This window comes from Sphaeramia orbicularis, chromosome 12 (genome assembly GCF_902148855.1).
Source record: "Sphaeramia orbicularis chromosome 12, fSphaOr1.1, whole genome shotgun sequence".
NCBI lineage: Eukaryota > Metazoa > Chordata > Actinopteri > Kurtiformes > Apogonidae > Sphaeramia > Sphaeramia orbicularis.
Genome location: NC_043968.1, coordinates 20,748,147 through 20,775,118, shown reverse-complemented (window position 1 = coordinate 20,775,118; position 26,972 = coordinate 20,748,147). Strand labels below are relative to the sequence as shown.

At 39.4% G+C, this 26,972-nt stretch overlaps 1 protein-coding gene across 4 annotated transcripts; it reads left to right on the top strand.

Moving 5' to 3' along the window:
* The first annotated feature begins 831 nt into the window (after nt 1–831).
* Nucleotides 832–26,972, top strand: ppp3ccb (protein phosphatase 3, catalytic subunit, gamma isozyme, b). Of its 4 annotated transcripts, none has more exons than XM_030150908.1 (14): nt 832–1,395; nt 8,845–9,042; nt 9,428–9,552; nt 12,892–13,003; nt 13,213–13,358; nt 14,558–14,697; nt 15,631–15,708; nt 15,841–15,935; nt 16,075–16,200; nt 18,565–18,642; nt 20,945–21,029; nt 21,665–21,762; nt 24,040–24,066; nt 26,671–26,972. In XM_030150908.1, exons 1-14 carry the CDS (start codon nt 1,344–1,346, stop codon nt 26,844–26,846), a joined length of 1,536 nt encoding a protein of 511 aa, XP_030006768.1. In that variant the 5' UTR covers nt 832–1,343; the 3' UTR covers nt 26,847–26,972. The 4 variants fall into 4 exon arrangements, with proteins under 4 accessions (XP_030006768.1, XP_030006767.1, XP_030006770.1 ...); XM_030150907.1 differs by having other exon boundaries at nt 26,662–26,972; XM_030150911.1 differs by lacking the exon at nt 26,671–26,972 and adding an exon at nt 26,044–26,560 and having other exon boundaries at nt 833–1,395.

Here is a 26,972-nt window from a genome sequence, read left to right as displayed (position 1 = left end):
GATAGATAGATAGATAGATAGATAGATAGATAGATAGATAGATAGATAGATAGATAGATAGATAGATAGATAGATAGATAGATAGATAGATATTAAATGTTATGTAGTACTAATAATTCTGTATTGATGAAAAGTTAGAGGTAAAGTTGGACAAGAAATGTAGATGACAAACACACATAAAATGGTCTTTTGTGATTGTTGGTCTCTTGACAAAAGAAAAAGGTTGAAAAAGACATGAACTCAACAAACGGACGCTCTGATTTATGTTCAAAGTCACATTGTACAGACTTGGAAAAAAGTATATTCGTTCCAATCCTCTTTGAATGTCACACAGTTTGATCTGTGCCCACATGGCGGCGCAAATGTCATTCTGTTCTTCAAATTGTGGTTCTTGCATTGACATACGGCTTAAAACACTGTCACATCAGTAGGAAATGACAAAACACTCACAAAATAGCCTTTACTAAGCATTTATAACTCCTCCACAGTCCCGCCCGGTCAGCCCTGAAGCACAGGTAAAATTTTAGCTTTGTGCACATCATGTAACTGCTAAAATTAGAGAAAGAGTTTCTGTGTAACTAAATTATGTTGTTTTATTTATTACATTGTCATTAGACTATTTTGTAATAATACTAACAATGACGATAATGTCACTAATGATACAGATTTGTTACCTTATTATTTGTGTGTGTATCTGTTAGTTAGGCACACCTACTCCGTAAGTGTGAGTGGAGCAGTGAATGGCCGGCTCAGCAGGCTGTGAATGCGGCGCATTAATATTACATTAATACTACACTACCCACAGCCCCACGCGTTGAGCCATGTTGTAGGAAATCCGCTTGCGGCGGATTATTGTAATCCGACAGAGGGTTTGGACGACACATCGGATCACGACAAAAACCAAAGCCCAGCGGCCTGTAACAGATGCACCTCGTCCAAGAATAAAAGGATAAACTTGAGATATGATCTGACGCACTCCTCAGTTCTCCTCAAGGCAGTCATCGGCGGCGCCCAGGACCGTTTCCTGGACCAGTCCACTCGTCTGACAGAAATTGACAGCGGCTTGGCATCACTGCACCGTAGACCTGAGGAGATAGGAAAAGCTTTAATTTGTTGGTTAAAGAGATCTCCCCCTTTCCCTTCCCCCGTCAGGTTTAACTCCAGCCCAGATCAGCTTGGTTGCCCTGTCGCGGAGTGAAGCGCTGCTGCTCCGAGGCGCTGCTGACACACAACTAGCTAGCGCAGCTAGCTCACTCCAGCTAGCTAGCTAGCTAGTAAGGAATTCATCAAGTTTAGTTAGGAATTTAGCTAATTTTCCCACCCACGGCCCCGAAGAACGGAGGATGTCGGCGAAAGACCAAAACAAGCTCTCCACCACTGAACGACCAATTAAAGGTAAGATATTTTACACTCGCATGAATATCTTTAAAGCTACCCAGTTTTTTTCTTGGGTGCAGGAAGTTAACGGTGACTGGTGTCAAGGCTAACCTAGTTTGCTAAATGTGAGTAGTGCAGTTTAAGGCGCCGCTGGATGACAAGCCATCTCTGCTAACAGTTAATTTACTGGGGTCTGAGTAGAGCCCCATGGATCATGATGCTGAGTACTACTTCTCCATAATGAGTCCCCAGGTTATACGAGTTAATCAATTCAGTGGCTGCTAATGGGCTAGCTGTTTAGCTTAGCTGTCTATAACACCAGATGTCAGGTATGCATTTGAAATCTGTCTGTTAACGTGCACATATATTTATGGTTGTATTTGTCAATACGGCGCCCGGGTATCCGCTTTTTGCATTTGAACAAAGACTGCATTGTAAATGTAGACGTTTATTAGGGCAGCTGACATGATGGGGTTAAACATTTTATGGTTGTAGATGGCAATGCACCGCTGCAGTGTCCGTGAACTGCATTGAATCCTGGAGGCGGGTGTCTGCCCTTGTATACCGTGTTGTGCTTTATGCGAGGTGTGTTTTGGTGTCCAGCAGGTTATCTTAGTTAAGCGTGTGTCCGTGGGTCAACGGTGGTCACGTATGATAGGCTCAGTGGGTTAGGAAGGCTTAGAACTGTAAAGCTGCAGGAAAGCGAGAGATCATTAAACCTGTCCTCTCAGGGCAGCTCGCCAAGGCAGGGAGTCATCACACACACATTTACACACCCAGTGTGAACCCAAAGGTGTGTCCGTGGGCCGAGGACCTCCTTATCTTTTTACAGTACATTTACCTTCCCACGTATTTGTTAAAAACTTAAGTAACAAGCAGTGCTTCACGTTGCAGTGTGACCAGTCTTGCTGCTTTCACAGGTATTCTTCAGTTCTCTTCTCTGTAGCCTTTGAAAACAAGTGAGATGAATGTGTTCAGAAAGGCAATGATTTTAAACCAAAAAAAAGAAAACATTTGTAATGAGCCATAGCAGGAATGGACTAGTGATGTGTGCAATATTTGCTGCAATATTTGCAAGTGTCACAGGTGTAACAGCACTCAGATGTTATTCTGATCAGAACCAGCATTAATCAAATGAAAGTGGTGTTGTCTTCTTGAAGCATCTTTTCAACGGAAAAACCTGCATTTAACCTTTTTCAATTAAGCGTTCAGTAATTAAAATGTCAGCACTTATGAATAACTGCATATTACAGATTGAGTCCCAACTGTAAAAATGAGTTGGTTATAAAACTGGAGACTTGAAGATAGTCTCCTAGCATTTTGTTCTGTTTGTCAAATTGACTTATTTATGTTTTAACTGTTGCTGATTTGAACTTGGTGGCGACCAAATTATTGATTGCCTAATTGTTTCAGGATAAACATATTCTTCCTGATGGTGCTGTTCTTTATGACAGTACAGCAGCTCAGAGCATCATTTTAAACCTGTAGTGCTGCTGTGGTTAGTGGGCTGTGTTTTTATGTCTATATACACCCTCTGGACTGTAGACACTGATAGATCTAGTCTATGTTTTGGCCTTTTGGCTTAGTTACCGATGGTAATCGAATCAGTCCATCCATTTGCATTGCCTGGCATGTGTAATGATTCTGTCCTCATTCATGATTGATGGACCCGGACCTTGGGCTGGAGCTCTACTCTGGCACCATATTTAGTGAACTGTCCTGGGCCTAGGATAGAGCCCTGCACCAGTCCCTGTCCTGTGTCTTCTAACAAGACTCTGCCTAAGGGTCCTATTTGTCGGACTGAGAGTGATGTGACTAATAAAACAAGACATGTTGTTAATAAAGCAGTTACACTAATAGCAAGTCAGCTGTGACTAATTGAGTTACAGTTCCGTCATGGCATTTTTAGGCTTACTGCAGGATTCAAAATGTTACCACTACAGCTGCTTTCCTCTTTCTTACATCTGCTTTCTCCCATTTCTTGGCTCATGGTTTAACAATCTCGGCAATCACATTGACAACTTACATCCATTGCTCATAGAGGGAAGTGGAGCAGTTGATAGGCTAAGTCTAAGTAGAGGAGTTTGACAACATCCAGACTGTCATTGACTCTATTAACAACTCATTGGAAGTCCATTTTATCTCTGTTGAGTCAGTCATCCTGGCATACTCGGCTAAACTTCATCTGCCTACTTGGCTGAGGAAAAAGGGCAGGAGCTGAAGAGTTCAGTGCCTGTAATTGCAGTGATGAAAAGACAATGCGGCTATACGCATAAAACTGTATAATGGGATAAAACCGTGAGAATTTCCCAGAACCTCAAGTAATCAAATTGTTTATGATCTGTCAAGAATCACCAAACTAAGTAAGTGACCAGTAAACTGTTTACCATTAATAAATTAACCATCAAAGATATTTGGCAATTACAGATCTGTATTGTGGTTTTAAGTGATCTGCTAAATTGCAGCCTCCTTCAGTGTACAATATAAAAAGGAGAAGGCACAAATCCTTTCCCTTCAGTGACATTTTTCATTGTGAAATATCTTTAAATTATTCATCTAATAAATATAATTCAACTCAAGGACACATAACAATGTTCTGTTTGGAGCTGGCAGATCCTTCTGTTGGTAAAATATGGTTGGTCTCTGCAGAAAACATGTAAAAGTCAAGAATAACCTTTTTCAGTGATTCATTTTCTGTCCCTTGACTCGTGGTGATTAATGACTACATTAAATTACACAAGTGCAAATAGTAACTAAGAGCTAGTGCTCATGTATGTTTACTGTCAGGGTGTGTGGTTTGTAAATGCCACATATATTTTCATGACTTTTTTTTTTTTTTTTTGCATAGTTATAGTGCAGGATGGCTACGTGGTGTGATGCGGTTCCCTTTTAGTCACCCATCTAGGCTGACTGCGCTATTGAATACAGCCACTGATTCTTTTCTGTGGGGTGAAGCAGACACTAATGCACACTCTAATATTGGCCTTGTGGTAATATGGAGGCTGCTGTTGCTGGTTAGTTAACCATCCAGAAAGCGGAGGAACATTTAGATGCCACCGCTTCAAGCAGAGCAGCAGAAAAAGAAACAAAGCAGGTGCCTGTTTGATACAGTCATTGTTTTGCTTATATTTGACTGGCTCTGGGCCACACAGTGTATAGGGGCCAGTGGGGACAGAGATCAAGACAGGAAAGGAATAAAAGCTGCATTAAACTATGGAATTTAAGTGTCTTTTAAAACCTCATATTGGAGAATTTAAGCAATTTATCTGTCATGGACTTATTTAACCATTTGCTTTGCAGGTGGAAATTTCGGGCCTAGTTTGCAGCCGGAGTTTACTTAAGCTGATTACATTGGAAGCTGATGCAATGGAGTGTTTTGGCGTTGCTCTGATGAAAAAGTTTTCCTTCGTCCCTCCAGCCAACAGGAGGAACAGTGATCTCTTTCTTTGATCATTTGAATACCACATCCTGCAGCAGTGTGTGACACTTTATTTTCACAACCGTGGTTTTGCTTTCTGTTTTTCAGTACCAAGATACCATCCTCCAAAGTGACTGGTTACTATATAGTGTCCAGTTTTGTCTGTGCTAGAACCCAGTTGGTGACAAAATGAGCTGGTGATGAACCAGTTCAGAAGCTCTGACATAATTGGCTGAATGTGTGCGACCTGGTTTGGTTACAGAGTTATACACTAAACTAGACCACTGGGCCACGAGTGTGTGGATAGACACATGCAAATTTTCTTCACACATATATTTTGTGCTTGTAGAGATGAAAGAGAGCAGTGGAAACTGACAAGAGTGCATATGCTTTGTGTAAATTTGTGAATTCATTTGACAGTATAAGTAAATGTTCTGACCATTTGTTAAGTCCATCTGTAAAGTTAATTTGTATAAGTCCTTTATGAAGCACTAAGTTACCAAGTACAAAAAAACAGCACATCCTCCTCCTTCAGATCTGTGTAAAAGTTTATTAATTAAATGTAGTGGTGTAGTTATACTGTCAAGTACAGTGGTGGGCCATCAGGGCCAGCAAGGCCATCTCTGTTGGCCTCAACATCACCAGAAACACTGCCCTATGTTTACAACCTAAATTCTAATATTTGTTCCATGAAATTATATTGTTTATGTGTATGTTTATGTATGTGTGAGATAAGATAAGATATTTTGTCCTATCAGATTCAGTCTCTATGTGTTGCCAGGTTTAATGTAATCTGCCCGGGGCCTTCAGAATGAGTTGTGTTTGCCCATGTAACTTAAATTGTATTGCAGGACTGTTTCTTAACCAGTCAGATTTTAGCTTCACCTCACAGGGGCAGCCAACTGCCACCCAATGTTGCCAGCATGTATCCTTCCTCTGATTGGATGGTCAGAGCAAAACTATGATTTGATAGAACCTTGGCCATATTCTTTTTGATTCATACCAATAAAGCTAATTTAGTTGAATTGAATTGAACTATTAATACATTTGAGGTAGAACTTTTTAAATCCACAATGGCTGATGGAGGAGAGGAAAATGATTTGGTCTTGGAGATATTTAAAAATTCATTTTCAAGGCGGACTTTTCCAGAAAAGCATTGTCGGACAACCCCGACGCTAGCTAGCTGGTCAAGCAGACATTCTTTGCCCTTAAGAATAGGAGCTAATGCCAGGAATTTGACAGGACAGAGGAGACTCTGAGCTTTGGCCTCCATGGACATAAAATAGGACATAAAGATGGAACTGAAACACACAGTCAGTGAAGTTTTCCTGTACAAAGAAAGGAGGCAGGATTTTGTATATAAATAATGAGCATCTCTGGTGAGAAGGTTATGATGTTTTTAATTTAAATTTCTTTATGTTGTCATGTTATTAGATAAATATTGAATCTGAACTGCTCCAGATGATGTATGTGGTACAGTTGTGGTTGTAGTGTAGAGGTTTTGAGTTGTCTTAACTGGGTTTCTTGCTTTGTAATAATGGTATTCACTCTCAATATGGGAAATGTCTCTCTGTAATGCTATGTCTTGTTATTTTGTGGGGTTTTTTTGTATAGTATTGATGGTTTCTATAATTGTGATGTCGTAGCGGTGGTATTAAGAGGTGGATTAAGTCGAGTAAGTCCCCACTGAAGGCCCAGGAACCAAATGCATGGCCCATCACTGGTTAATAAATGTAATTCTGTATAAAGGGAAACTAAGCTGTTTGGTATTTCCTTCAGGGTCTGGTTTGCGCTGCGTAACTGTAACCTTTTGTGTTTAGGTCTAGCCTTGACATGTTACATGGTTCTTGTGAAAAAAAATCTTGTACTAGTTTGATTGTGCAAGTTAAAAAAAAAAATCTCTGGAATTTGACTACTGTTAACTTACTTTTTAATCACAGAATAAGTGAGCTTGGACCACCTACAGTTTCTCTATACAACAAACATGCAGTTATTATCAGAGATACATCAGACAAAACTCTATGCAAGATCAATGCTTCATTTATTGTTTTATTCACAGACATATACTGCACACATTATAAATAAGCAAACACCAAAAAACCTTAAGATGAAGATTGGTGAAGTTCACATACAGGTTAAAAAGATGAAGCAAAGAGGACAATAGAACAGGTATAACCATACCACATTATGCTCTATTTAGTAGGTCTTGTTTTATTTCATTTCCTCTTTTCACTATTATAACTGCATGTTTTCTAACATGTTGAATCATAGCAACCGATCAGGAGTTTCACTTCATGATCACATAAATTGATTATGAATTGATTCTGCCAAACAGGAATTGATTATGTTAATATTTTTGTTTAACCTCCACCACATTATCACACTGGGTGATCACATGTAGACCGAACTGCAATGCTAGGAGTTGAAACCCTGGAATTTCCCTGAAATGGCTCCAAAATGCCAGTGGGAATTATAGGCAGGCGTGTGCTGGTGTTTTTGTGTTATACTGAAGACACTGTAATGAAACAAAGACACAATAGCATCACCGCTACTCTACAGTTTTGTGCTATTTATCAGTGTCTTGTTAAACATTGTCGACATATTGTGTGTACCACTAGTAATATAACAACATTATTTGTATAGCACTTCTCATAACATCAATACAAAGCATTAGTCATAAAGCATTTGTGAAAAAGTTATACAGTAAAGAGGAAAAACACAAATAATTAATAGTGTTTCATTTTAGGTCAGTAACTTTAATAGCCAAGAACAGGATCACTCTTTGTTGGAGGATATAGAGCTATTCTCTTGACTTAAGGGTGTGTCCTTCTGTTTAATGGATCAAAAGACCAGAAATGTAAATGGGAGCCCAACCATTTGGAGATTTATAAGTAATTAGTCACATTTTGGGCTGTAAATGAAGTGGGAGATCAGTGAAGAGACAGTTTTATGTGTTCTCTCATAGTTCCACTTAGAAGCTGTTTTTTAGACCTTTTTTTAAACTCTAAATGAAGTGTAGTGAAGAGAAGAATGGGACCCAAAATGGACCCTGAATTATGCTACAGGACATGTTCATTGAAGAAGACTGTTACCGAGTGTGAGGATTGCCTATGAGAGAGCTCACATCCAGAAGGCTCTAATTTACACATAATTACTGAGCTGACCAAGTAGGATAATGTAATAAACAGTATCAACTGCAGCTCTTAGCAGCTGATACTTTGTCATTATTCAGCTTGACCTGAGTGTTGGTCAGTAATATGTCTATAATAAGCAAACAGTAGATTATATATCCTGATAAATCTTATACCCACTTATATGCACTGTGAGTCTTCACAGACCAGCCACAGTGGGACTGTCACTGCACTCACTTCTTGTCACAGTTGATGGAAGTTGCTATCTTGCCATGCAGAGCTTCATCAAGCAAACAGACTGTCAGTCAAAACATAGTACTATCATGCAACGAATTGGCTGGATGCTATCAGAGTGGACTACTCTGTGGATCAAGTCCAGTGTTTACATCACCTCCCTGATTTTCTTGCTGCACAGATCTCTGTTAGGCCTCTGCTGAACTGTTAGTGTTTGTCTGAAGCTTATCAGCCTGAAGCCAAACCTTTTTTGTGTTTCAGTTAAAATGCCAAAGGTGCAGCACTGAAGGATGCAAACAGTTTCCAGCTCACATGTTTGATGGTTTGTTTATTCAGTTATTTACTCTGGGTTGCAGTGACAGTTGTGTCTACAGACCAAATCATCTGAATTGGAATCATTTATTTGTCACTCTGCAAACTGGCACCAAATGTCAAATATTTTGTGCTCTAACACTTTGTCCTTGCTCAGTGTAACCACTGTTAACAGCTTTGTATTAAAAGCATTGTTAGTGAGAGTGCACTGGAAACCCTGGACCACCCTTAATGTCTTCTGAATGGGTTTTCCTTTTATCAGTGGCTCAGTGTGTGTTTTGAGCTGACGTCAGTGAGGAACTACATGTTTCACCCGTCTGTCTTCTGTGTGTGTGTGTGTGTATGTGTCTGTCTGTCTGTCTGTCTGTCTAGCGGTGCCATATCCTCCCGGTACACGCCTATCGGTCAAAGACCTGTATGTGGATGGGAGGCCCAGTGTGGAGCTGCTAAAGGCCCATCTGGTGAAGGAGGGCCGGCTGGAGGAGGAGGCAGCTCTGCGAATCATCAATGAGGGAGCTGGCATCCTTCGCCAGGAAAAATGCATGCTGGAAGTGGAAGCTCCTATCACAGGTAAGCTGGTGCTTATAACATGTCCTGTTACAAGTAACAGCCCCAACACCAACACTATTTGAACTCCAGTTAAGTGAGACAAAGATGGTCTGTGTGTGGCTGTGAAACTCAGCCAGTTTCACAAATCCACCCTGTCTCAGATGCTTCAGTCTATTTCTACAGCTGCCCTCCCTGACATGTGGCTTAGCTTAGGTATCCAACCCTCCACCCTCATGCCCTCTGTCTATTTTTATCTCTTTCGGCACTGTCCTTTTGGACTCTTTGTTCCCCCATTTTCATGTATTTTGTTTGTTTCCTTCTCCTCTTTTTGTCATTTTTCTTAAACTTTTAAGACTCGATGCATGCAAAATCAAATTTGCATTTTGTTCCTTGTGTGTCTGTCCAGTGTGTGGAGATGTTCACGGCCAGTTCTTTGACCTGATGAAGCTTTTCGAGGTGGGTGGATCCCCCAGCAGCACCCGCTATTTGTTTCTTGGAGACTACGTTGATCGAGGGTACTTCAGCATTGAGGTAGGCGCCCGAAACATCTCTGTGTTTGTGTTTCCGCATCTGCCATTTCATCTGACATTTGGGAGGCGTCCTGTTGCTCAGCCCAGGCTGCTTAGGAGAGTGTCTTTAAATAGTAGTAGGAAATGAAAGGCACACTGTCTGTCTCTCACCCTCCTCAGTGCCATGCTCTGTGCCCCACCTACACACACCCACTTAGATGCACAAGTGTGCGTGCAGACACTCGCCTTGGATATTGCCTCCGGGCTCAGTCTGTGTCCCATTTCCAAAACAATCTAATGGGGAGAATTGCATCTGCCTGTGTGTTTTGTGGAAGGAGTCTTAACACGGTGGAGCTATGGATGGCATGACATTTTTATTGGCTGCTGTCATGCTTCCTTGTTAGGATTAGTGGATATCCTGGAACGCTTTATTCACAGCTAAGACTAGGCCACAGAAAGTAGTATCATCCACATTCAATGCTGTTTTCAAAATGAGGGTCAAATGCATTTGTGAATGGCACTGACCCAGATTAGCGTACAAATAACATATTCAGAAAGTCACCACACAGTTTAAACTGTGTGGACTGACTACTCTGTTTTGACTGTGATGTTGATATATTAATACTTAAGCTCAGGAAACACAACTCCAATAAAGGATGTGTGTGTTTAATATACTTTGTAATGGTTGGATGATGTGTTTTACTGTTAGTCACCTGCTTCCTCGTAAACACGTTACTGCTAGTTTATTCAGACATGTCGAAGCTTTATGTAAGCACTAAAATAATCAAATGAGGTTTTATCCAGTAAGATGAGGCTAATCATAGAACAGCTGCTGTAAAATTAAGAAATAGTTATAATGTCTAGAAAATGTAGGGGTTTATGCCTTTACTTGCCTCTTTGAAGTAGGTATTTTATTTCCAGTTATTGTATAGTAACAAAAATAAAGTTAATCGTCATGCTTAATCTGCATGCCGACTGTTCAACAGAGATTAGAAAGAACCAAGAAGCTCACTCCTCGGTCAGGAGCCCTTTTTTGCCAAGGAAAGGTTCCTTAAGCACTGTTATTCATCTTTGAGGCCTCTTTACTCAGAACAGCACAAAATTGACCATTCATTAAAGCTGCTCATTATGAAAACCTGTAATTAGGGCTGCACGATTTTGGCAAAAAAAAAAATCCCGATTTTTTTCCTCTAAAAACTCGATTTTCGATTTCGATTTTTGGGTATAACTAGAAAAGGCAACAGCAGTCAACATGTCGTTTTCGTGAGCAGCCCACAATGCAAGCCACTGCTCTGACCTCAAAGCTGTGATGGGATCACGTGATGAACCTACAGTTTTGTTTTGTTTTTTCTCTTCATTAAATCTTTGAAATGAAGTAGAGTATACAAACAATGTATACAACAAGAAAATAACATAAGTTTGTCAGGGGGAATACACTATAAGAAAATGTCCAAATCAGAGCAAATACTGATAGTTGTTACAACCTTTTTGTTTCCACATTTATCTAACAGCTTTAAATAAATTTCAACATCTTACAAAACATAAATAATATTTGGTTTTGTGTTACAGAACTTACATTTGTGAATGAAAAATTTAGCAAGTAAGAGGACTAAATTAATTATTTAAAAAAAAAAAAAAAAAAGTTTTTTTTTTTCTTTCTTTTCTGGGTATCTGTCTCAGTACTTAAACATTACCAAAACTAAATCTTTTGCAGTGCATCACAAGTCATGCTGTGAACATTCAGTTGCTTCGGGGATTGGTTTAATGATGATGTCCATGTGTGATGCATCTCCAAATGAAGAAAATGAAATGCCCCTTTTGAAGATTTGGCCCCGGTGCTGTTTCTGCACTGTTGTGCGCTGCTGAGCAGTGATTATCACAAGTTGGTTTTTGTATTATGCACAAAGATGTACACATTTCTTCTTTATGTGCTGCCTTTGGTTTATTTTTTTCCACGCCCAGTTAGGGATATTTATGGAAGAAACATAAAAGTGCACCTACAATGCCAGATGATCTACACAACTGTAAACAATATACAATCTGAAGGTCCCCTGTGGTGTATAATGTCTTTAGTGCAACCATAGCATTTTTTTTAAAAATTGTATCTTTTTTTTTTTTTTTTCCCCCCTATGAGTGGGTTCTTGTTTTGTTTATCTCTGGCATGCACACAAGGACACATGCATGTGTGCATTTGGTTACACAATACCATCCAATCCAAAGTGGCACACTATTTCACTGATCTCCAGGTGGTGCCCAACAGTACTACAGTAATGCTCCCACAAAAGGAGAGCAGGATGGCAATAAACAGTACCAGATTTTAGAAATGTAGAAAATGGGATTAGCAAATGCCTTCCTATTGAACCTTTAACATGCTTTTTTATCACACACAGTCTTCTGTCCATGTATGTGATGATAAATGAAAAACACAAAAACAGCCTGTACTCCACCAGTCTACAGTACTGCTGTGGTTTGCGTATGTTATCAATGCAGGAAAAATCTATGTCCACGTATATTCCTTCCATTGCTATCTGGCTTCTTTACTTTGTATGAGCAGCTGGTCAGATCTGGCTGATTGTTGACGCCTACAAAAAAGAAATTGAATTAAACAGGTGGTTTGATGCTGCACAAAACACTAATGAATGAGTGGCAGCTGAAAGGAGTGGGTTTGTTTGGAAGTAAGATACTGGGTGCAGGCTGACTGTTTCAGTTTTATTGTTCCATTTCTGAAAACAAATGCCAAATTAGAAGTTAAATATCTCCTTCCATAAAGATTAAATTCACTCTGTTTTATGTATGAAGATAAAGGAACACTTCTGTTTGCATTAAAATGCAACAGTGAGTCTTTGCCAACTGAGGGGTTTGTTGCCACATATATCACAGCATCTACTTGGACCTGATATCATATTAAAACACAAACCCCAGTTTCTGGTGGTGATGGCAGGTGACATATTTTCTCTGCTAAAATCAGTTTCCTCATTGGGACATGATTTCAGTTTTGTCCACTCAAGTTGTGACATTTTCTACTTGCATAAAATTTTGTTTTAGGTCACATCCTGGTGGGTGATTCCCATCTTTTCACATGTTTCCATTGACTTTCTGCGTAGTTGTGTTTGCACAATCACATTTGGAAGAAAATGTATCCAGACCAGTCCATTTATAGAAAAAAAAGGGGTTTTCTGCAGCTATTTTCAGTTGATGGTTTTCCTTCTAGAAGCCAAAAAACTATTCAGTGCCATATGTACACCTGTGTATGACCAAGTAATTGTGATCAAACTAAGATATAGTTCTTGAGTGTGTGTGAAATGTCCCTCTTGAGTTCTCATCACTGTGGGCACTTATTTCAGTCTGTGTCTCTCTGCAGTGTGTGCTGTACCTGTGGGCTCTGAAGATCAACCATCCAAACACTCTCTTCCTCCTCAGAGGCAACCACGAGTGCCGGCATCTCACAGAGTACTTCACCTTCAAACAGGAGTGTAAGTCCCACTGAAGTTTCGCCGCTCTGTTATTTGCATTTGTCTGTCAAAGTCCCTGCAATAGGCAACCTGCTTATCTCGTGTCATTTACTGTCCTGATCTGTGAGGGTGTGGCGGTGTAAGTTCAGCACACTGTATTTGAAACAATGCAAGAGGCATGTTCAGCGATCTGACCTTGCTATAAATGTGCGTATGTGTGTGTCCTCTAGGTAAAATAAAGTACTCAGAGCGTGTATATGATGCTTGTATGGAAGCATTTGACTGCTTGCCTCTGGCTGCACTCCTCAACCAGCAGTTCCTCTGTGTGCATGGAGGTCTGAGTCCTGAAGTCACTTGCCTGGATGACATACGGAAGGTAATGGTCTGATTTCATTATTTTGTGATCAGTTTTGTGTCTTTTGTCTTTAAGAACTTCACTACATTGTCCCACTTCCATCCCAGAATGTGGATTTAATCTGGAAGTCCTTCATTAGGGGTGTAAGTGTAACAGTGCTGTAGCTGCTGGGTATTTTTTTCTTCTGTTCTCTTTGTCTTTGCCATCATGTCCTTGAAAATGAAGGTAACACATAATTAAACTGAAATCTTGTTAGTTTGATGTTGGCTGCATTTTGATTGCTTATGCATGGAGTAGCTACGTGCAAAGGAAGAACAGCACTTTGTGAATGCATGGATGAAAAACACAGTATACACACTTAAAAGCACACCACATCCAAACCTTGATGATATTCAAATGTGTTTTTGCATATGACACAGAAACCTTGCAAATTCTGTGTAGCGCACTAATGTGCAGAAGCTGCACATAATATACACACATGGACAAAATTGTCGCTACCCTTCCATTAAAGAAAGAAAAACAATGGTCACTGAAATAACTTGACTAAAGTAATAATAAATAAACGTTTACTGAAAATTAACCAATGAAAATCAGACATTGCTTTTGAATTGTGATTCAACAGAATCATTTTAAAAAGGTAAACTAATGAAAGTGGCCTGAACAAAAATGAGGGGTGCCAAAAATGATGGCACCCCTAATTTAATATTTTGTTGCACAACCTTTACAGGCAATCACTGCAATCAAGTGATTTCTGTAACTCTCAATGAGACTTCTGCACCTGTCAGCGGGTATTTTTGGCCCATTCTTCGTGAGCAAACCATTGTTGGTTTTTCTTTCTTCAGCGGAAGGTTACCAACAATTTTGTCCACGTATGTATGTTTTTAACAACAGAAGATGCTCCTACACTGTTTAAAACTAAAGCTTTGAGATTGAGACCTCCACTTGTTGTCAGTGACTTAACCTCAAAATTTAACACTTCTTAATTCATTTGCAATATTTTTTTTGACACTTTTTCTTAGTGGAGAGTAGAGAAACAAAAGGAAATGAGAGTAGAGATTTGGAGAACAACATGCCACAAAGGTCTCTGAACCAGCAGTCAAGCTGAAGCTATCCATGGTTGGCGTCCTTAACTCTTCTGCCACTTGGCTGCATCAGTTGTGTCCATGGTGGGGATGTAAAAGTGAAATGGTTTGTTTAAAGAGTGATTGTTCTGTGTGCAGCTGGACCGGTTTAAGGAACCTCCTGCATTTGGGCCCATGTGTGACCTGCTGTGGTCAGACCCAGGAGAGGACTACGGCTCAGAAAAAACCCAGGAACACTTCTGCCACAACAGTGTCCGAGGCTGCTCTTATTTCTACAGGTGCCACACTGCTTTTTTTGGCTTAAAAAAAAAAAAAAGAAGACAAAAAGCTGCTTGCTCTGTTAATCTGACCTGATTAAAGCTTTTATAAACAATGGCTTATCTCTGGATAAGTGACTTCTGGTTGTGGCTAAATCTGCTGTCAGGCAGATACTGAAAATAAATATTAGCATTATCTGCCCTGCCTTTATATTTGTATTGATTTTGCAATGTTGACACCACGTGGAAGTCAGAGGTAGGTTAACGCTGCTGCTCACAGAATTCCTCCTCCCACTGTAGTTTGTTTTAGTAGCAAAACATTAAAATGACTCATTCTAGTAATTGCACTAAATTGCTGTGTTTCTATAAGGTCTAATAGGTCTATTAGTGATCATAGCCTTCTGTCCTGATTAGTTTTATTTGGCTGCCTTTGTTGTGCGAGCTGGCAGATGTTTCCTAGGGGAACCATGTCTCACTCGCTCACTGTTCAGTGCCAACACAACCTTGAAGCTCATCCAGGTAGCTTCTAGTTTTCAGGTCCAAACTTTAATTAAGTGAAGTGAATTTGCAGTTCTTTGAGGATCAAATATAAACTCCTCCACCTCCTGTGAAAAAGCCTTGACCTTAATTGATCTCTAATTATAGCACTTTTGCATCTCCTAGTATGCCTGAGTTTAAGCAGCCTTCTAAACTAGCTGCCAAGGTGACTGGAGACAGCAGTGCCGTAGGAGGATCTGTTCCACAGGTTGGAAACACAAAACTGAACTGCTGTTCATATAAAGAAAATATATATATACGGAATAATATAGACCAGTCGCTTTTTAAAATTAGATTAATCATAATCTGCAAAAACTGGCGTCTTGTGCTATAAAAACAAGCCTCTAAATGTCTTCTCTTTCTTAAACTTGTGATGTTGGCTCATCGGTAATAAGTCATAATTCATGTGTTTTTCAGTTATCCAGCAGTATGTGACTTCCTGATGAACAATAATCTGTTGTCTGTAATACGAGCACATGAAGCCCAGGATGCAGGGTGAGTGGGTGTGCTGGCACCACAGCACCTGCATGTTCTGTCTGGTGTGAATCTGTCCTTCTGCAGCACAACATTTGATCGGTCACCACTTTGTTTTCTCACAATGTCCAACTATATGTTTCTGTCCATCAGGTATCGAATGTACAGGAAAAGTCAAACAACAGGCTTCCCTTCTTTAATCACTATCTTCTCTGCTCCTAACTACTTGGACGTGTATAATAACAAAGGTAATGTCACATGTTAAGGATGGGAACCATGGCAACACTTTGAGAAACCTTGAAGCCTTGGCAACAAGAGACAGGAAGTGCATCAGTATGTGTTCCATGAAGTAGAAATGCTAAAATGTGTTTGGTGTTTTATCTTTAGCTGCGGTGCTGAAATATGAGAATAATGTGATGAACATCAGGCAGTTTAACTGTTCTCCTCACCCCTACTGGCTGCCCAATTTTATGGATGTCTTCACCTGGTCTCTGCCCTTTGTTGGAGAAAAAGGTGAGAGCCTCATCTGTGGTTTGTAACAGTCATTAAGATTGCATCAACTGTAGCCTTACAGTTGATTACAGTTCTGTCATTGTGATACAAATTCTAAGGATTAAGTCTTGCAAATGAATTGCATATATATATATATATATATATATATATATATAAAATATAGTGTACTGAAGATTGTGAGTTTGTAACAGCTTGAGAGTTTTACTGTGGAATGACTCCTGCAACATGGCAAATATTTAATAAGTAATAAGTTAACCAGCTTAAAGCTTGTCTTAGACTGTATTTATGCATTTATGGCATTTTGTTTAATAACGGGGTGCAGCAGTTAACACTATTGTAAATATACCAGAGTTGGCACCTGTTACACTGGCCATGTGCTGCACAGGCACTTTAGAGGTCGTGAAATGTAATGGTTAGGCTCTAAGGATTCACATAGCATTCACAAGTCTGTTGTTTTCAGTTTATAGATGATCAACTTAGGCTTTAGAACATTAGCTCTACAGCAGTGGTTCTTAACCTTGTTGAATGTACTGAACCCCACCAGTTTCATATGCGCATTCACCGAACCCTTCTTTATTAAAAAATAAAATATGATTTTTTTCAAATTCAAGACACAGGTATATGTTTTACTGGTGCACAAAATGAACTGTGCATTAACATCGCTGTGTTCAAAGAACAAAACCAATACAGTGCATGAACTCCCAAAAAAATTACATACCTTTTCAAAAAGACATGACCTTTTTTAATACTACCACACTGAAATGGTTTTAGTTTTTGTATTCCAATAATGAACTTATTGTATTTATGCTATTTATCATTTTTAACATTTTAACACACACCCATCACCTAATTTCCATCAGGCTACAATAATAATGAATATTTACTGCAAATCAGTGTGACTTCTGCTGTTGCCTTTGAGAGACCAGTTCAGAAATGCATGGCTTCACCTTGGCAAGTGCCACTCTCTTTCTCCATCCGCGACGGTGCATCGGTTGTCACATGATTGTAACTGACCAGTGCGGTGACCAAAAATGTAAACAAACGCTACACATGGCTGCCTCCGTGGTTAACAGGAAGTAGCAAAAGTCATAACAACGATGTGGAAAATAATTTGTCAGACAAGTGGAAGAGATTATAAACACTTCCGGATGTGTTGTAGTGCTATAAGCAACAACAATACACCGCGTATATTGGATGTCAATCAGAGAAAGTCTCCGAAGTCGTTTGTTTACATACACAGACCTAGCCTGACACACACACCCGACTAATGAGTCGAGTGTGTGTCTTGACCTCCGCCGAACCCCTGAGACTGACTCACCGAACCCCTAGGGTTCGATCGAACCCAGGTTAAGAACCACTGCTCTACAGGAACAACGTAACTCGTATGCTGCACAATGTGTTAAGCAGCCAAGCACTGAAAGGTACAAGAGTGAAAAGTATTCATCATAAGGAAACATGAATTCACTCTGATTTTTACTTGCTACAGTGCTAAACAACTGGTGTCAAATAATATCAGTAAATTGACATTAAGTAACGGCTAAAATGAAAACAAAGATGTGGTCTTTACGACGCTTTATGATGATGCCCATGCTTAGTCAGAGGTTGTCTATAGAAGAGAAGGAGCTGCACACTGTTCTTCACTTCTGCTCTCCAGAAACCTTGCACCTGAAACCATTAAACTAATAAACATGAAGTTTCACATCAGCATTTTAATGACTGAACTGATTATTGCACAAAAAAGTACAAATGTTGCCAAGTGTCAAATCCATTTCCTCAATATTTCACATCATGCCACTCAGTGATCTATTTTTCAGAATTCATGTATGCATTTGCCTACAAATGCTAAAAGATTAATTTACTGGATGACAAAAATTGAGAGGATTCAGAATCGGTGAATACCAGTGTAAAGCATAACATGAACCTTAATTGTTCATGTCCAATCAAGAAAACGTTTACCAAACAGTATCTTGAAGCACCTGAAGCAGCTAACAAAAGCCTAACCCAAAGCTTAAAATAGGACACCAGAGGTCCAGACAACATCTAAATCCATCTTGTGACACAGACAGGAGTTATGTATCATATGACATAGCTACAGTAACAGAGAAGACACGTCATCACCAGTTCTCAGCTCTTGGTATAATTGCATTACATAATTAGGTTTACTGTTTCCTGATACAAATCAGACTTGATGATTTGGCATCATGGAGTCAGTCGGGCCAGCAGTCCCATCTTAGACCAGGAACAGGTTAGAGCGTTTAACTCTCGGGTGCTCAGTGTTTTAGTTGGTGCAGTTGTACCACTGCCAACTCCTCTCATACCTGTTGATTAGCTGCATGTTGACATTGGTCTCTACTTGTGTTTCAGTGACAGAGATGCTTGTGAATGTGCTGAACATCTGCTCTGATGATGAGCTCATGTCAGAAGGAGACGACACGTGCGAGGGTAAGAGGATGTAACCAACCCTTCAAATCAGTCCACATGTTTGATTACTATTTGGCTTACTATTTTAGAACCATTTTCATATAAGTTAAAGGTGTACTGAGCTACACTCAAATTTATGGTCCTTACGAGTGAACAGTTTATCACCTTTCTTTTCCTGTTGCAGTATGGTTATGTGGTTATGCAGATGTGAGGGCTGAATGCTCCCCTTGCCACGGACATCTGAGGCTTTTATAAAACTGAATCCTCACACTGTGTCACACTTGTTTATGCTTGTGTATATGCTAGGTGTGATTTCTATTTCTGTGAACACAACTCTACACAAGGAAATATTAGATTCAGTGTCTCAAAATGGGCTCATGTCTGCAGCAGCAATCACCTTTCAGTAACAAAAAAAAGTGTGTTGCTAAAATGAATGAATATATGCAATGGAATGTCTGCCCTAAGTACCATGATATTAATATGAAAACATAAGCAGGGTGCTTGCGAAGGTGAAAGTCTTAAAACGTATGGAATTTTGAAACGCTGTTTTCCAGACCTTGAAAAGTCTGGAATTGTGTATGACAGTCTTAATAAAGTATGGAAAAATGTTTCTCTCAGTTGAATTTTAGAGTATGCTCAAAGGCACATAATCCTGCAAGATAAATACATGAGGAAAGCATTTAAAAAAACCTGATATGATTTCACTAACTGGTTGGTACTGGAGTGATTCTAGTGGAACTTTTGTTTGTGTGATATCCATGCACTTTTGTGATTTTCATATGTTTTGAAAACATTTCTGTCAGTAAAATGCAATTTACTGTAAATTATGCGTTCATTCACTCATACATTTATTAACATGAACTTTTCTACTACTCACAACTGGTACAATCTCAACCAAAAAAGTAAGCATGCAAGTATAAAAGTACATAAAGTCAAGGTCTTGGGGAGGATATGGGAGGCAGTTTTGAAAAAGTGTGGAATTTTTATTCGGATAAAGAGCAAGCACCCTGATATAGTAAACTGAAGAAGTGCAACATACAGTAATGCAACACCTTTTCTATTTAAGCTCAAACACAGTAGAACCAGAGAGAGAACTGAAAACATTGTGGAAGTTAGTATAAAGTGTTTTCTTTTTGCCAAAATTACTTGTGCTCTCCATCATTTGTATGGTGAAGCATTGGCCAATCACGTTTTCCTCCTGTTTCATCTTCGTGGCTGCTGTGAGCACAATGCAGCATTTATCCACAGACAGAATGTGGCCGAGTGCCAGAGCCAAACCTCACCAATCTGTTGCTAGGTTATGCTATTTTGTCCCCACAGCATATACTCGCACACTCCGAGTGTTTGTAGAATACCGTTTGGTTTCTGGAGCAGATCAGTAGCGTAATGGTACATGTTTTGTCTTCAGTGAAGTGAATGTCATAGATGTAGTGATTTCCAACCAATTGAAATACAGCTTCACAAACATAGAGTGTCTACATTTGGGAGATGGATATGGCTGTGTCTATTTTTGTCTTTGGCTACACATATATTAAAGAACCCACTGTATGTTAAAGGTACAGCTTAATATCAGAATTACATTCAACCTTTTTCATGCAGAAGAAGTCATCTTAAAAATATCTCCCCTCAGTAGTTCACATGGTATAGCAGGTTCTTTGCTGATTTGTACAAAGCCCAATGTGTCACACTTCTACTTGGACTTTTTTTTTGTTATAGAACAATTTCACATCCATGATAACCTCCATCCATCACCATCTGCAAGTTCATATAATCTCTTGTTGAAGTTTATGTCATAGCATTTCATCAAAGTATTAGAAATGGACTCACTACACACATGCTAATAGAAGCTAAAGAACATGTTAACTTTAGTATTCAGAAAACTCGATTTTTTTTTAGCTGGCATTATATATAACTAGCATCAACGGCCATATCTGGATTAGAGGCAAATCACACTTAATTCCTACATAGTAGTGATGTAAATACAGTGGCATGTGTTACTCCTTTGTATACAGAAACTATAGATTCATTAATACATCTATTCATTGCCCCTTTTTTGTGCAAATTTTACTGTATGCATTCATTATCTTCTATTAGCATTGCTGTTTTTTTGTGAACCACAAATTCACCAAACCCCTCCCAGTACCTGTATGACCCACGCATTTTAAGGCTGTAACCCTAAACCCAATTGAAGTCAGAGGAGTAAACTTCATAATGTAACACGGCCTCAGTGTGCCAGCTAGGATTGAGCCTGATATGTGTCATTCTTGTCCTTTTTTTTTGTTTGTTTCCAACATCACTCATATTTGTTTCCATCTGTTTTCAGGTGGCGCACCAGCTGTCAGAAAGGAGGTGATCAGAAATAAGATCCGTGCTATTGGGAAGATGGCCCGCGTCTTCTCTGTGCTCAGGTGTGTTCACCTTTTGTGTTTTATTTCAGCGAGTGCTCATCTGAGTTTAACATGAAAAGGAGGTTTTAGGGCTGAAAGATCGGCCACTGTGACTTAAACCTCACTGATTGACAAAAACATACATTTGCATATGATTTTTACTGGTTTTATGCTGTATGTTATTTTTCTTTTTATTACAAAATGTTCTATATATTTAAGGTTTTTGTAAAGATATGTTAGAGAAAATACTGTTCCAGATTATCGGCTACAGTTGGGTTATTCTACATTTATCCTTTTTTTCTTGACTTGCTCCACTTTAGTATAAGGCTAATGACTTTTTTTCTTGAATTACACGCGTCCTCTTTTTATCCTGTGGAAGTGTGTCAGAATGATTTGTCCTTTAATGATGAATGCTCTTCTTATTTTCAGGCCTAAAGCATTACATATGTTCTTATCTGAAGTTCCTCTCTCACACTTAATTATTTTAGGGCTTTGTGTATTGATAGGCACTAACACAGCCAAAGCAGCAGGCTATTTATTAGTTCTGCTTTTTATTTACTTTACACTCAACAGAGTCTCACAGCCTCGCGTCACAAGTGCACGATTAGGTTGAGTGTGAGCAGCAGATAAGGTTCGTCTGTTGTGTGTTTTCACAGAGAGGAGAATGAGAGTGTGTTACAGCTGAAGGGGCTAACCCCCACTGGAACGCTGCCTCTGGGAGTTTTGTCTGGAGGTCGGCGGACTCTGCAGAGCGGTGAGTGTGAACGCAGCCAATCATCCCACCATATGCTAACACAGGATCCAGCTAACACTAACTCCCTTGCCTGCACGCACACTCAAGACTAACCTGTCATAAACAACCTCACCTTGTAAACACATGCACCCTCAGACACACAGACTGAAATGTAAGTGTAAAGTGGTGTCCTCGTCTTCTACAACACAGACCTCCAACATGCTGCCCTATAAAGGAAAAGTTTTTGTATTGTTTTTTAAATCACCATTGCTTTTATTATAATAGGGGTGTAACAGTGCACTTGTTTGTACCAAACTGTTTCGGTTCGGGGCCTTCAATACAATACAGACGTGTACCGAACGAATACATGTGAAGAACACAAACTCTGGGGAAGCAGGGTGGACGCAAACAGAACCCATGTGCAGGGTTTCCTCAATATACATTCAGCAGCGGTGAATTCGTAGCACCGGTGCAAAAAAAACCCAAACATGACAACAGAGAGTATAACAGAGGCACAGAAGTTGGGTCGGACGTTTGAAGCATGTTAAATTTCACTTTAAGTTTTCAGTATATTGCAGCTTTGTGACACGAAGGAGTCCACAGGTTCCTTTGTAACAAAACGGTTTTTATTTTTTAATTCAAGCTGGCAAAATCAAGTGAACCTGCTCCTCTTCTCCTTCACCGTGCCTCACATAGGGAATACTGTGACGCATTCAAAAACACTCAGTAAATTACAGGGTTTGCCATAAACAAACATTGAACATTCAAAAATACATAACATGGGGTGCTTGTTAATGCACAACTGACTGAACAATATTTTGTAGAAATGTCCTGTGTCCCACAGGTAGTTATGGTGTGCACCCCACTATACCCTCCCCTACGCTGGTTTCCTTCGCTGTACCAAAAACATATCAAACCGAAGACCCCTGTACCGAAAACATACCGAACCAAAATTTTTCTGTACCGTTACACCCCTATATTTTAAAAATGTTTCTCAAAGAATAATCCTGATGTTTTCAAAGCTTTCTTTTTTTCCAAAACTTTTTTTCAAATAACCATACATAAAACTACAGGAGATAAAATCATGGAAAAAACACCAGAATTAGAAACTCTGCAGCATCTCCTCAGAAGATAAAATGAGCTGAACCTGTGTTTTCATGCTGTTATGGAAAAGTCAAACCACTTTTCTAAGCTTCCATGTTGTGACATGGAGCAGAGCAATAGTAACAGAGTAACATCCACGTTACTCACAATGGTTCAAGATCAGAAATGAAAGAAGCGTTGATGCTGAATGCTGAAACCGTACTAGCAATAATTTTTACCTCCAGCTAGGCATGATCTGTAGTAATGGTTCAGCTTTTAGATTTAAGAGTAGAAGCTGCAGTCCCATGTCCTCTCACATCTCTTAAATTACAATAACCGGAAAAGCAAGTACAGGATTTTTGCCCAGTGATGCAAAAGCGCTTACATGATGCTCAAGCACAATTACATTTAAACAAAGGGCTCATAAAAATCAAATACACAACATCCACATCGCTCATAACAGTCTAATAAAACAATTTTAGATTTTACAGTAATTTAAAGTTCATTCAGGTAAAAGTCTATGTGTTCATGTTTCATTTAGAGAAATACCAATACAGTGAATCAATGAAAAATCAGATACCGTTGACTAAACCTACATCAGTTTTTGTCCAAGTGAGTTTAGCCATCTCTTCAGCGGTTGCTTCTTCACCATTGTGTTTTGATTCTGCTATGTGAAATGAAAATTATCCTTGTTCAGTAGCTTTGATAATTGTCAGTAACTGATAATGGTGATGGAAATAAAGAAAGCAGTTATTTCAACAGCAGTCTTAACTCTGTATCCTTAATCATGTGGTATCTGTCGGTCTGAGTGGCTTCTGCCTTTAGAGCCCAGATATGACTGAACCATGTTGCAGTTTTTTGTTATCAATGATTGCTTACGGAGAGATTCTCTTACTGTTAAAACAGATAACATGTAAGATATTCAACTACTGCTTTACCTTTTTAGTGCAGCATGGGTTGAAAACTTTCCCCGACATTTATTCTATTAACAAACCTTCATAAATGCTGATCATTACTCCATCTTTAACCGTTTATTCCAGTGTGCACACTGCTCTAACCCCTGACTTTGTTACCACTAGTATTCAGGATGGAGGGGAGGGGTTGTATGATCATTATCACTAAAATGTTAACGTGACTGACTGAATGCATTGATATAACGTTACCACTCTCTCTCCATTGGTTTTGGGCATGGCACTTCTACTCACGCTTACACAGCCACCGTAGAGGCAGAAGAGGCACGAGGTATGCAAGTCATCTTCTTTCTCTTTATCTCTTTGTTTCTTATCAAAGCTCTGTGTGTGACATTAACTATTGTATGTGAATGATTATGGATGCTTCTGGTGCTTGTTTTTCTTAATTTCTTAAGAATAACCTGGTAACTTGAGAAAGGGATTTCAGTTGTGCAAAAATGTCACAATGTTGTATCTCTGTAAGAAATTGAGTGTAGACAGCCTATGTTACTGATTTAAAAAACAAACAAACAATGTTTTGTTGAAGTGCTCCACTAAAAAGAAAAACAATGGGACAGGAAGGGGAGTCAATAATACTATTAACCAGTGAAAATATCAGAGCACAAGTGTCAAACAGGTGCCAAAACTGGCAAAGGGTCCAATCCAGCCCATGGGATGAATTTGTAAATGCAAAAAAATTACACTTAAGATATTAACAATCATTTTCGTTCAGGAGCCAAATTCAGCCCATTTCAAATGTAAGTGGCTCAGATCAGTAAAATACTATCATAATAGCCTAGAAGTAATGACAACTCCAATTTTTTCTCTTTGTTTTAGTGTAAGAGAAGTAAAATTACATGAAAATGTTTACATTAACAAACTATCCTTTCACAAAAAATGTGAATAACCTGACCAAATATGAATAACATGAAATGTCTGAAGAGTGCAATTTTAGCCATATTCTGCTATTACCCTCTATGATCTGTAATTTGTAATGTACATGTATAAATGACAAACTGAGACATAATATTGTCAAAATTGTACATATGTTTCTTAAGTAGAAATTCTTGGTTCGTTATTCACTTTTTTTTTTAAAGGATAGTTTGTAGATGTAAACATTTTCATAATGAAATTTTACTTTTTTCACTCTGAAACATAGGAGTTAGACATAAAAAGTTTGGATTTTACATTATTTATATAGTATTGTGTTATTATTTTCATGGTCCGGCCCACTTCAGATCAGATTGGGCTGAATGTGGCTCCTGAACTATGAGTTTGACACTCCTACATTAGAACATCCAAATACTGCATATTATTACTAGTATTCACATTAAATTCACTGCTCATCTCATCAGAAAGCAGCTAATACTTGCATTAATATATGGCCCAACTTATAATATAGATGACTATTTGCTACTCAGAACTCCTAGTGTCAAAAAGTCAAGGACTTCTCCGTGAATTTTTTTCCTTGTAGTATTATCAACGGCACAGACCAAAATACACCCATGTGCAACCCAATCAAAGTAATAAAACTTGGAGGTTGACTCACTCCTGTAGGACGGACGGCCAACACATCTTTTTTCAATTAAGGCCTTAAGTGTAGCTGTTCTTTTTTATGAAAGCTGTAGGGCCAAATCTGACTCTGAATGTTGTCAGTGGAATCAGATTTAGCTTCAGTACAAAGAAGGGGCAGCCTTTCATCGTATCAAACCCCTTCGGACCCGCCCCATATCAGATAAACGGTCATCTGGCTCAGAACAAACCAGTCCATGTGGAAAGTTTTGAAGGGGACCAGGGCCAGACTGAAGAATTTGTGATGTTTCAGGCTTAGCAAAAGCCATAGATTTACATTTAGATGTACATTTTCTGTAGGGATTATAATCCTAAACGTGAGTTCTTCACATTAAGTGGTGGCCTTCTGCGAGCTCACTTTTATCAGCCATACAATCACACAGTCATTTTGATCTTATTACCCCGCCTGTGGTATGCACACATGATATCAGATAAAAGACAAGTCACTAACAAGACTGCTGAAAGGTGACGACGTGGCGAAGGGGCCTAAATATAGAGTAGTGCTAGTACAGGCTGCATGCTAGAAAAACACACACACTCAAGAAGCAGAGAAGTGTTAAAATCAGCCCAGCCAGTGTTGATAGTATTTGCAAAGTCATTGCATCTGTACGTACATATTCTGAAATGACTGTGACGTGTGGCACAAAACTAAGGTCTACTTCTTTTTTCCCCATGCTGTCCTATTCTTCTCTTGAAGTAAGTTCATCATGGTGGTTGAACCAGTATTTCACTTGTTGTATTGTCTTTGATACTGATGCTCTTGGATCTGCTGTGTTCAACAGGATCAGAATTTAAAGCAGCGTTGATACTGATGCTGAAACAATGCTGAGTGTTGTTTGCCTCCAGTTAGGCGGGATCTATTACATTAGTTCCCCTTTTAGCTTGTCAGTGCTGTTGGCTAATTGTAAAACTAGCTTGTAGACCCCTGCTAGTTGTGCAATGTCACCTCAGTATGTGTTTGTTTCATCACTCATTCAATAAACTAAACTAGAACACTACCTGTATCCTTGTTTATACACGTAGAGACATAAGATAGAGCCCTTAATTGAGATTTGTTTAGGTCTGTGGATTATTCTACTTTGCTTTATGCCTGTTGTTACTTTCTGCTTAATGCAAAAAGGATTTATAATCAAATAGTACGACAGGCTGAAACATAAAATGAAATATAAAATCTGCCTCATGCAGTAAAGTTAGCTGGATGTGAAATATTTGATCCCAATAGCCTCATAATGTAGTTTTGTGACCCTGCTGTATTATAAGTGATTTCCACACTCCACTGTGGCCTCGCTCTGACTCCTATTCTGTGTTTTTCCAGCCATTCAAGGCTTTAACCCGCAGCACAAGATCCAGAGCTTTGAAGAGGCCAGGGGTCTGGACCGGATCAATGAGAGGATGCCCCCCCGCCGTGACAGCAAGCAGCAAGAGGGTCCTCCTTCCCCCAACAACCTGCCAGCCAGCACCGGCCCCCCAGACAAGAATGGCACTAATGCACAGGCCTAGATACCCCCCCACCCCCTCATCTGCCCCGTCCTCTTCCTCCCTCCCTCACCTCTCCTCTTCCCTCCCCGTCTGTACCACCTTCCCTTCCCTTGTTTCTCCCCTTTCTTTCCTCCTCCTATTCCTCCT

Coding starts and splice junctions, on each gene's coding strand:
- ppp3ccb (XM_030150907.1), top strand. CDS start 1,344: ATGTCGGCGAAAGACCAAAACAAGCTCTCCACCACTGAACGACCAATT. Junction 14,698..15,630: donor GGCTGCTCTTATTTCTACAG/GTGCCACACTGC, acceptor TGTGTTTTTCAG/TTATCCAGCAGTATGTGACT. Junction 21,763..24,039: donor TCGGCGGACTCTGCAGAGCG/GTGAGTGTGAAC, acceptor ACGCTTACACAG/CCACCGTAGAGGCAGAAGAG.